The sequence below is a fragment of the Erigeron canadensis genome, chromosome 3 (assembly GCF_010389155.1).
Source record: "Erigeron canadensis isolate Cc75 chromosome 3, C_canadensis_v1, whole genome shotgun sequence".
Lineage (NCBI taxonomy): Eukaryota > Viridiplantae > Streptophyta > Magnoliopsida > Asterales > Asteraceae > Erigeron > Erigeron canadensis.
The window spans coordinates 37476111-37488286 of NC_057763.1; the positions used below are offsets into that span (position 1 = coordinate 37476111).

Consider the following 12176-nt stretch of genomic DNA (forward strand, 5'->3'; position numbering starts at 1 on the left):
GGAGACGATATGGATGCTGAGGATGATGAGGATGAGATGGATGAGGAGCCGGATACTGGTGTTGGTGCTTCTGCGCCAACTAGAGGTGCCACCTCTAGCTCACATGCTTTTGATTTTTCAGGTTTAGGGCAGCATGTGGACGAGATCTTTCATGGGATCACTGGGATTAACGACCGATTGGACCGCCAGGATGATTGGTCGCGTTTTGTCGGTAGTCTGGTTAACCGAATGGCGTATCAGCAGGAGTACTTCCAGCCTTACATGCAGAGTTGGATTGCTTCAGGGTCTCCTCCACAGGTTCCTTCCGTGCCATCACAGGTACCTCCCCAGCAGTTCCCTCCTCAGTAGCCGTTTATGCCACCGTCGATTTATCCCATCAGCCAGAATGCTTTTGATCACTACTATCCCCAGTATGGCCAGGCGGCCCCATCTGATGCAGGTACCAGTAGTTCTCAACCGCCTCCCTATAGTGGTGGTAGGTACTCTGGAAATGCCTTTGATTTCTATGGCATATTTTGGGGGGCGACGTGATGGTGACGGTGATGGCGCTCCTTCAGCTTTTCCTCCTCCTGAGTTTTGAGCATGGATGGTTTTGGTTATTATCATTGATACATTTTTACATTTTCAGTTTATCCTTGGATGTGTATTTAATTGTTTGTATCCACCTTTGAGAGGTGATGAGACTATATTTTCTTTCTCTTGCATGTTGGTTTGATTGCATGGAATTCTACATTGCAGAGTTTTCTTTTTATATATACGTTAACGTTTTATTGTGTGTTCGTAGTGATAGCACGTTGATTGTCATATGCATATGCTGACAGTAAGTTCAACGCTTATGTTTCTTGTTGGCATCATTCACGCATGGAACACCTTTCATACCCGACAAGTTTTTCTTCTTCCTTATCTTTGCTTCTTAGTTTACTTTCCCTATTTCCCTTAGATTGGCTTAGTTTATTGGACATTGAGTACATTGTCCAACTTAAGTGTGGGGGGGATGGTAAATAGGAGAAGTCTGGTATTTTAGAGGAATTTTGAAACTTTTGCTTGCTTGTCCTTGTAGTTAATTGCTTTTGTCACATAATTATACATATAAGTGAGCAATGTAACTACACCCTTGGCAAAAAATTTTAATATGTGGAATGTGTTTTGACTAATTAACATGGCATTCCTTTTGGATTAATAACATTACTAGCATGCTTATAGCACCAAAACACCAAAATTGTGAGATATTATTGATTCATTGCTAGATATGATAGGTGTTACGGTTTTGGAACCTTTAACCTTGTAAATTTGTCCCTCTCTTAGGCTTTTGGATTTATCTGGAAGTAAGGGTCTCTTTTAGAGCTCTGAACTTTGATGTGCAAATTTGAGGTTGATTTTCCATTTCCGAGTTATTTCATTTGCTATGAGTGTGTCGGTGATTGCGTTGATTCTAGAACTTGTCCTTGTTGATCGTTCCGTTATCTTGCTAGATGATAAAGAGGAAAATTTAGGATAAAACCTTTGTTCTTTGTTCATTCACCTTTTGTTTCGTAAAAATCTGTTATGTGCATGTTTTGTGATGTGCTTAGTAGCTAACTACACTGGTTAGTGAACCACCCGTTGAAAACCCGTATGTTGCACTCACTTTTAGTGCAAGAAACAATAGAAAACCTGTTGTCACTAGCCTGTTCTTTGTTATTAAATCTACCTAAAAATAAACCTTTCCTCGCCATACCGATAGTCGAAGTCCTGGTGGGTCATTGGTTGCCTTTGCTAGATTGGATGGTTTGGGTTTTGCCTTATTATGTCGGTCGGGATATTCTCATCTTATGGGGGTAGTTTGATTTCGTCATGGTTTTTGGAAAAGTCTAGATTGTTAATCTTGGCATCTTTCGTAATGATTTGTCACTGTTTCTTAAATTTTGTAAGAGAATACCAATTAGTTAGAGTAAAAGTAGCTCACAAAAAAAGAGAATAAAAGAATTGTAAAACAGAAAAAGAAAAAAAAAAGAAAATATATATATAAAAACGAAAGAAGAAGCTTGGGCTGTCAGTTGGTATTTCTCCCTTTTGTCAAATCATTTTATGTAAGTTGGTACGTCGTTTAAAACCAATGAAGTGTTCTTAAATTGATATATTTGATTAGAGTGTTTGAGGTTGGCAAGTTTGTTGAAGTCAACACGGTTAGATTTGGTTGATAGGTTGTTTGATTGTCTTACACCACAATGGTGTCGGTTTTTGGATCGTTCTATTGGGGTATGGTCGGGATAACTTCTTGGGATGTGGACCGTTGGCAACTAATGACATGGGTTTGTTTGGACTAGACTATATGTGAAAAATTTGTTAAATGTTGTGTTAGTTCTTTGTTTAACACTACTTGTTACCCAAAATTTCCATACCTTGTTCAAATACCTTGTTTAGCCTTAAAATGTTACAACCCTTAAAGTCCTCTTTTGATAGACGTTATAGGGCGCATGCGCCTTGGCGACTTAGGAACGATCTTTGTACAAGCCTATGGTTAAAAGATTATGCCTCACGACTTGGCTATTGAGTGATTATTCGAATATTCAACCCCAAAAGAAAGTTAGTTGGAGTAGGATAGGCGAGATATCACTTGTTCATTTCATTTGTGCTTAGTCGTGTTATTGAGGCTTGTATATCAGTCAAATATTGTCAAACGTTCCGGTTTTCATTTAAGATTAAAACTGCCTAACCATTTATTTACATTCTTAATTATGGTTGAGCTTCTTTTTGATAACTGAAATGTGGTTCTATGATGTGCCAAGGAATTTTATGATTTTCAGTTTGGATTTGCTTGAGGACAAGCAAAGCTTAAGTGTGGGGGGATTTGATGTATCATATTTTATACCATTTCCCACGTGATTTTAGAACCAATTATTCGTCATTTTGATAGTTTTATATCCAACTTTCGATGCTTTGAAGGTGTGTTGAGTGTTTTCAGGTTGGAAATTGATTAGACGAATGAATTGGTCGATTTTGATGAGTTATGGAAGAAACGGGAGAAGGATTCGGGTGAAATCAAGCGAAAGATGAAGAAAACGAAATCTGGAAGTTGTAACTGCCGTTACTGTAGTAACGGCCGTTATAGAGGTGATATGTGGTTTCTCCTGTAACTGGCAGTTAGAGAACTAACGGCCGTTAGAATCAACTGGTGAGTAACGGCCGTTAGGCCAGTAACGCCCGTTAGACATGTAGTATAAGTGTAACGGCCAGTTACCCCAGTAACGGCCGTTACACGCATGTTTTGTACATGGGATCAGTTAGGATTCTGCACTTTGGGGACGAATTCATAACACAATTTTATTAGTTTTCATATAGTTTTGAATACTTGGGAGCAAACAAGTGATTAGGGTTTCACCTATTTTCAGCTTTGGATTGTAATCATCATTGCTACCGGATTATCGTCATTCATTTGGTATAATATGATTTCCTCTCTATTTGTTTGTTCTTGTGTTTTTAATATGAGTAGCTAAATCATTAGCACCCGCTTGGGTAGTAAGCATGTCATAGGGTCGAATTAATGTTGCTTGTGAATGTTGAAAAAGGTTTATATGTTTAATCGAAGATCCACCTTTATTTGGATTTAAATATTGTTTTCAACTTTTATATTAATTGATTGATGATTGTAATTAGAAGTTCGGGAGAAATCTATGTCATTGTCAATTGATTTATCAAATGGTTAATCGGTCTATAATTAACCTGAAATCGTTGGAGTTCGGGAGAAATCAACGATAAAGATTAAAAACAATTAAATTCATTTTGAATGTGTAAACGCCTATGATAGAGGGATCTGATTAGGCGAATAAGCAGTTCGGGAGAAAGCTTTCAAAAGATTAAATCATAAAATCAACTCAGGAATTTAATGTTTAACTGTTTAGAGGAGAAATTAAGTGCGGGAGCAATAATTATGTTTTGAGCAGTTAAAGTTTCAAGTATAACGGGAGTTCATCTTGTCTACTTTTTGAGTCGTTCAACAAATGCAAATAATATTTAGACCCGATGATTGGCATGTGAGCTGATCCAAGTAGGTGTTCATTTTTAAATATGTGTTAAGATTCAACCAATCAAATACTCTTTGCAATTAATCCTACGGGATTACTGACTTTTTTCACTAACTTTGCAACGTGACAATTCGGTCACAAAACCCCCCCTTTTATCTAAATCATTTTATTGTAACAATTTCTTATTAAGTCCTTGTGTTCGACCTCGGCTTACCAAGTCAACTATATTGCATACGAACGGGTTCACTGCCCGCAAGTGTGTAGTAGTCAGTAGCTATGTATTTCGTGTTCATAAATTTAAGACTAGAAAATACACATCAGTAAGTCACAGGTGTATAGTTTACTTGGTGTGTGTGTGTCAATTATGTAACCTATATGCTAAATACACAAACCAATTACAAACAAATATTTATAAACTGATTTAGCTAATTAAGTGACCAATCACATACAAAATTATTTATTCTTTCACCATTCTCTTTCTTCATGTTATTGGTCACACATGAGTTTGTATAAATATGTTTGTAATTAATGTGTCATTATAACATTATTTGGTTTAATATGACAAGTAATTGTCATGGGGGTCGTGGATGTCATGTGTAAATTTTCATTGCTCTTATAATAAGGGTTTTGAATAGAAAAAGATACTATCTACGAGTCAAACAAAAGTCAAGATAATGGGTTAATACATCTGTGTAATGATATTAAACTGAAAGACATATAATATAGAATTATGTGATTATTAAGTGGTTAAGATTTACACTATTTTGGTTAGAAGATTAATGGATACCAAATGATACATGAGTGGTTAAGATTCACACTAGCTTGGTTAAAGAATTAATGGATACCAAATAATACATGAGATCAAAGAATTTTCATAATTTTTTAGATTTATGACGGTCTTGACAAATTTCTAAATTTTTTTGTTTTACACATGGCACAGGATAAATTAGGGTGCAACATGTTAACTTGTTTTGTCTACGAAGCTCTAGAAGAAAAGACCAAATTCAAAAGAAAAGCAAACGCACATTCTATCAACTTCTAAAATCTTCCTTTCCATTCCCCTATTTGATTTATATCTATAATCTATACAAAATATAATAACATAATTATAAATACATACACCTCATCACATCATCAATATTTGTAAAACACATTTCCTTCCTTCTTTCTGCCATCTCTAGTGAGTGAGATCACCGTAAGTTGTCTTTCTTCTCAGTGTGATTTTTTCTTATACTTCTTGTTGTGATTGGTTGATATATAAACATATATCAGCATTGATTTTGGAATCAAACAACATCAAATTTTGAATATCATATGTTGTTTGTTGGTTTAATGCTTCAATTGTTTGTAGTTCCATCTTAACTGGATTTTGTTGTTTTTTCCCCCTCCTAAATCTGTTTAGTCAAATAGTGTATTTGATGATAACATTTTGCCAAATTATTCCTCTTCATTTTTCTTCTTTTTTAGAGTGGCTACCTGACCCACGGTAGAACTATTTATACAAAGGTAGTCACTCTGTCTGCTTGCTTCACCAAGTGGTTTGTTTTCCAAAATACTGAAATAGAGTACTTGTATGTATTCGAGTAGGGAAATGATTAATTCTCCTAACCAAATAGCCTAATAATCTTTTTAATTATGAGATAATGACACATGGAAAAATCAGGGGTAAGATTATGAAAGAGAATTAGTGTATACCACATGTCACCTAATTAGTGTATACCACATATCATCTTCCCTAAAGTATCTGGAGGATTATTAGGTTATTTGATTAAGAGGATTTATCATTTTTCATTTGATTATATTCTTCGTTTCGGTCACGGGTATTGAGGAATTGGAAAAGAAAAGCAATTCTATAAAACTAAAAACTAAGCGGCGTTTAGTTAGAAAAAAAAACTTTGTTTTTCATTTTTGTTTTTCAAAAAAACATGAAATATATAAAACGCCGGCATATTATAGATTTTAAAAAAACCGAAAACATTGTTTAACTTTATACTTAAAATTAAAATACTTTTTCTTATTTTTTTTCCATCATTTTTTAAATTTTAAAAACCACAAGTATATTAACTTTCTCCCATTTCACCACGTCCCGCCCCGTCACCCCACCCCAGGGCCATCCTGTAGATTTTATGGGCCATTTTTTTTTGCTTTTTTATAGGCTTTTTTTTAATTTCTTCTTTGGCACCTAAGAGAATGAACGGTCAAAACAGGGACGTAGAGACTAGCATCCGATTGTGTAAAGTAGCAATTTGTATACAAATTTTTTGTATATATTATACGAGTATATAACAATATGTTCAATATTACAAAAGAAAATGTCATAAAATATACTTTTTTAAAATTATAAACATACCAATAGCATGACAAATTAAATATTCACGTTAATCCAAAACCATGATACCTGAGTGAATGAAAAGCTTTTGATTGTTTTTTAAAATAAGTGTAGTGCGTGTATGTAGTTTACATATTTTTGGGCCCTTATCAAATATGGGTCATGTTCTTAAGCACATGTTGAATATGCTAAGACCTGGCTCTGTCTCACCTCCAACCTCTCATTTAACCAAATATATTAGAATATGATATGAAAAATGAAAATAACATTTTTTAGTTTTGAATATGTTTCAAAATTTCCATTTATTTTTTAAAGATGAAAATCTTTTTCCATTTTATATTGGAAAATTAAAAATAGAAAACTAAAAAGTATTTTTCATAACTAAACGCGTCTTAATGATCTCATTAGTTTTAATTAAATTTTAATTAAATATTACTCTCATTAATGTTGCATTTGTAAAAAAAAAAACACACTGATACTAATTTGAATAAAAAACACCATATAAATAGTAAGTTAATGTCGTCATCAACATGTTTTGGTTTCCAATACCATATAGGGAGGTTGAGATATAGACAGTCTTACCCTATATGTGATATAAATGTTGCTTTTAGGTTCCATTGTTGCTTTTAGGTTCCATCTAATGAAGGAAGGGACCTTTGGCCTTATAACACATGACATGGATATCTTGATCTCTCCTCAGAGCTAAGGATGTTAACCGTTTGATCAAATTTTACTTACAATGTCAATTTACCATATGTAAAACGATAAATAACAATTTTGGTAGATCGGGTCTGTAATTGGCTAATTGATTATGTTTGAAAATAATCAATAAAGTCAAGCATTTAACTAAGCAATTCCTTACACCCATGATATCAATAATTTTTGTAGATAGTGTTTGTTATTAGTTATCATCAGCAAAGTTGATTTGACATTTCTTTTGTGATTAAATTAATGTTACAGTGGATTAATTGTTAACCTTTGACATTTCTTTTGTGATTAAATTAATGTTACAGTGGATTAATTTTTAACCTTTGACATTTCTTTTGTGATTGAATTAATGTTACAGTGGATTAATTATTAACCTAGATCAAATGATACATTGGCAGGCAGGAGCCGGGCAAAATGAGTGAAGAACAAGCATACACTGTGGCGTCGGACAGTGATACGACTGCCGGGGAGGAAAGATCGTCGGCCTCTTTCCCAGAAATAGCAATCGGTATCGACATCGGTACCTGTCATGCTAGTCTTGCGGTTTGGAACGGTTCCAATTCCCAAGTAGAACTTATCAGGAACACAAGAAACCAAAAGCTAATCAAATCGTATGTCACTTTTAGAGACGAATCCCCTGTAGGCGGAGTCACTAATCAACTATCTAATGAATATGAAATGTTGTCGGGGTCCTCCATTTTTAACATGAAGCGTTTAATCGGTAGACTTGACACTGACCCAATTGTCTCTCAAGCTAGCAAGACTTTACCTTTTCTCATTCAAACTTTGGGTGTTGGTGTCAAGCCGTTCATTGCGGCATTGGTGGATAACATATGGAGATCAACTACCCCGGAAGAAGTTCTTGCAATTTATCTTGTGGAATTAAAAGGTTTAGCACAAATGCGACTTAAACGGCCTGTCAGAAACGTTATCTTAACTGTACCGGCTGCGTTTAGCAGGTTTCAGTTAACAAGGATTGCTCGATCATGTGCGATGGCTGGTCTTCATGTTCTCAGATTGATGCCTGAACCAGCTGCTGTTGCTTTGCTCTATGCCCAGCAACAGCTACAACAACAGCAGCCATTAAATGAAAATATGGGTAGTGGGAGTGAGAAAATTGGTCTTATATTTAACATGGGTGCAGGGTATACAGATGCGGCTATAATAGCGACAGCTGGGGGAGTGTCACAGATGAAGGCACTGGCAGGTAGTAGCATAGGAGGCGAGGATTTGCTTCAGAATACAATGCATCATCTTTTACCTGAAATGGATACTCTCTTTTCGAGTCGTGGATTTCAGGAAATAAAAGCTATGGGCATTCTTCGAGTTGCCACACAAGATGCAATACACAGGCTCTCCTTTCAACCCAGTGTTCAAATTGACATTGACCTCGGAAATGGTACAAAAATATGCAAAGTCATTGATGTGGAGGAATTTGAGGAAATCAACAACCGGGTTTTTGAAAAGTGTGCTGCTTTAATAACACAATGCCTGGATGACTCAAAGGTGAAAGCCGAATGTATAGATGACGTGATTCTGGTTGGTGGTTGTACTAATATTCCTAAAGTGAAGAACATTGTGATGGGTATCTGTAAAAAAAGTGAAATCTATTCGAATATAAACCCATTAGAAGCTGCTGTTCGTGGGGCGGCACTGGAAGGGGCATTGGCTTCTGGCGTTAATGATCCTTTTGGAAGTTTAGACCTTTTAACTATACAGGTAAATGCAAATAGCATCGGGATTCAAGCAGATAGAAACAACTTTGTACCCATCATAAGTCAGAACACTACTATGCCTGCCAGGAGAGAGATTGTTTTTACAACGGTCCATGACAACCAAACTGAGGCTTTGGTGGTTGTATATGAAGGTGATGAGAAGACGGTGGACGAGAATCACATGTTGGGGTATTTTAAGGTTGTAGGGATACCTCCGGCTCCTAAAGGGGTACCAGAAATCAATGTATGTATGGATATTGATGCTTCAAATATGCTTAGAGTTATGGCTGGGGTTCTAATGCCTGGAGCAAAAAATCCAGTGGTTCCTATGATGGAAGTGAGGATGCCAACTGCTGACGATGGTCATGGGCTATGTGCCAATGCTTTGAACAGATCATTCGGATCTACCTTAAATGTGGTAACACTCCAGAACAAAATACCTAAGTGATGACGTCTTAGCTGTGTTCATTTTATGTTTCTTTTTCTGTTTTAATGATTGTGCGTTGTTCAGGACACTAATAAAGAGTGGTAGATTGTTGTAAGAGTACAGTTATGCAGCCATGTTTGTATTGTATGTCGTAGACTTGTGTATTTGTAAGTTGTAACAATTATAAAAATGCCTATTTTATCGGGGCTTTCGAATACTTGTTACCAGCATTGGGTAGAGTACAATGCCTTTTCGGATACAAGACTACATATAATGTTAGTGTTCCTTCTTTAGACTTCACAACTACAACTGTAGCTGTTGTTTGCTTTCAAGGTTATGTTTGTTTTATCAGTTTTTTACTATTTATTTTATATTGTTCTTAAAATGTTTTTAACCGGGTTGTTTGTGGATTTCAAAATTTATATATATACTTTTTAAGACAGAAAGAGTATAATCTATGTTGAAGTAGACGAAAAAGTAGTTCCACTTCCGGGTGACATGATCCAACCCAAAATACGTTTTGGGAAATTACCCAGTCTCACTTTCAGGTCAACTTTCAGAACTGAACTAACCATCTTCTGTATGATGATAATTGAAATGGGGGGAATTTAGATAGCTATAGAACATCAGGAAACGGAACAAAACAATATGGTTATAAACTTCCAGTGTTTCTAGTTTCTCTAAGACCTAATAAACAAGATCTTAGGCTTTGTTCGTTACAGTAGTATACAAGCTATGTGAATTACCTACTTCTGGAGGTCAATGTTGATTATACAACTTAATTGTATAAATAACTTGGCTTGTTTTCCTTGTTTATATTTGCAGAATTATTGCAAGGACTAGAAGTGTCATTTAGGAAAGCTAAAGTTCAGGGACCAGTTGTGAAGATTGAAGAAGACAAAGGGAGGAAGAAGAAAATCCCTTAGGGTTCTTAACATTCACTGTAGCCGTTTTGATATAGCCGTTATTACCTTCTCTTTTCAATGTAATCTTCAGGCAGTGTTTGTTCTAATTTTTATGTATTAATATTTTCTAAAATCTTTTCTATTTTGGTATGTAACAATGAATATTATCATCTATATTAATCTATCAGTTTCTTCATTAGGGTTTGTACTTAAATTATAATTCAAGATCTATTAATTTCTACATGGTATCAGAGACAGGTTTCTTGCTTCTGATTTGAATCCGGTTCTTTATATGAAAATACTAACATCATCTTATTAAAATTCTTTTTTAGGGTTTCCTTTTGATTTGGGGATTTTTCCTTTCTAGGATCTGTCTTCGAATTGATTATTTCTTCTCTTTATATACAGTCTTCGAATTGATTATTTCCTTTCTAGGATCTGTCACTAAACCTTTTAAACACAGTCCCGAAATTCTTACAACTGGATTTGATTTTGTTCTATTTGCCATGAAGTTGACTTATGTTACGGTAACCTTCTTTTGATGCGGTGTTAAACAACCTCTCAATTGTTGTCCAAAACACGTTTTCCGTTTGCCCATTCCCTTTGATGGTGTCCTCCGTAGCATGCACCCAACTCCTAGTCAATATCACACATTCGTTTTCGCTCCACTTCTTCTTCTCTGCCACCTCCTTGGCTTTTTTCGTCAATCGCTTTGCCGGTTTGCGATTTCGTCTTCTACAGGAGTGGCAGAAGTGACACTAGTTCCCACTCTTTCATTTTCAGCTTCGTCGTCTACGGGAATCGGTTGTTGTTGTGGTGGTGGTGGTGCTGCCGCGGCTGCTACGTGTTGCATCATTTGAGCAGCTTGCCATTGTTGCAATAACAAAATATTATTGGCACTATTTATACCCTCGATCGGGTTGTACCTAAGATTATTATAAAACGAACTAGAATACGGGTTGACATTATACGATGGTGAACCGTAGTTGAGTGGGAATTGGGAGTTGGAAGATTGACCTTGTGGGTTCGAGCTCGACATTGCCAGTGATGGTGTTGGAGGAAAGTCAAGAAGATTTTGAATCATATCATCGCCAACATTCTTGTTTTTGTGTTAATTTTGGGTGTTTTTTCTAGGCATGGTTTGGTTGTATGTAGAGGATTTTGGGTGTTGATTTTCGGTTGCAATATGTGAAGAAATTGGAGATTTGGTTTGTTTGTTTTTTGACAGGGGCTTTGTTCGTTTAAAATGAAGAAAAAGACCCAAAAAAGTAGTCGTTGAAGACTACAAATTCCAAACGTTCAAATTTTTTTTTTTAATTGGATGAAACGTGATTGCTGGCCCACAAAGGAGCGTCCATCAGTGTTCACCGTGAAGACGTTTTGGAAGGACGCAGAAGACAAACGCATAGATTCAATAGAAGAGGAGCGTCTTCGGAGTTTTGGGACGCATGGAAGACAACCTATAAGCACCGGCCTTATAAAACTTAGGATCCAAATTATTTATAGTTGCAACAAAAATAACCAATTCTTTAGAAAACTTGCCAGGTTTATAAGTTTAACTAAAGCTAGTTTTACACTTAATTACAGTTTTTTTTGCTTTTTTCTGGGATAACTAGTGTTTTGATTAACTTTTTAATATTATATTTTTTATGGTTTTATTTGAGTCGTTTGTAGAGCTTAAAATAATATATATATATATATATATATATATATATATATATATATATATATATATATATATATGTTTGTTGTTTTTAGTCGGTATTATTTGTTGATGGATTTTAAGTGTATTTTATTGTTGAATTACACCAATTGTTAGCATATTTATAAAAATATGGGTTGACTAATCAACCCGGTCTAACGCGTTGAACCAATTCGACCGTCTTTTGAACCAAACCAATTCGATTAGAAAACCGGTTATTAAACATGATATATAAATTTTTCTAGAATGTAATATTTTGTAATAATATATATACATCTTAGGTCACTTTGTTTAAACACTAAGATCATCATTGTCATCGTATTGTTATTTTCTGCAAGTATAAATATTCATTAGTACTTTATCTGTGTCCATATTGGTAAAACTGA

The 12176-nt window shown here is 35.2% G+C and overlaps 1 protein-coding gene across 1 annotated transcript; it reads left to right on the forward strand.

The window, feature by feature from the left end:
• The first annotated feature begins 4993 nt into the window (after positions 1–4993).
• LOC122593287 (heat shock 70 kDa protein 8) lies at positions 4994–9400 on the forward strand. The gene is made up of 2 exons (XM_043765679.1): positions 4994–5199; positions 7440–9400. The coding sequence occupies exon 2, from the start codon at positions 7456–7458 to the stop codon at positions 9202–9204; it is 1749 nt and encodes a 582-aa protein (XP_043621614.1). The 5' UTR covers positions 4994–5199; positions 7440–7455; the 3' UTR covers positions 9205–9400.
• The last annotated feature ends 2776 nt before the right edge of the window (positions 9401–12176 follow it).

What these genes read in the sequence shown, in the direction of transcription:
- LOC122593287 (XM_043765679.1), top strand. Translation starts at nt 7,456, where the DNA reads ATGAGTGAAGAACAAGCATACACTGTGGCGTCGGACAGTGATACGACT.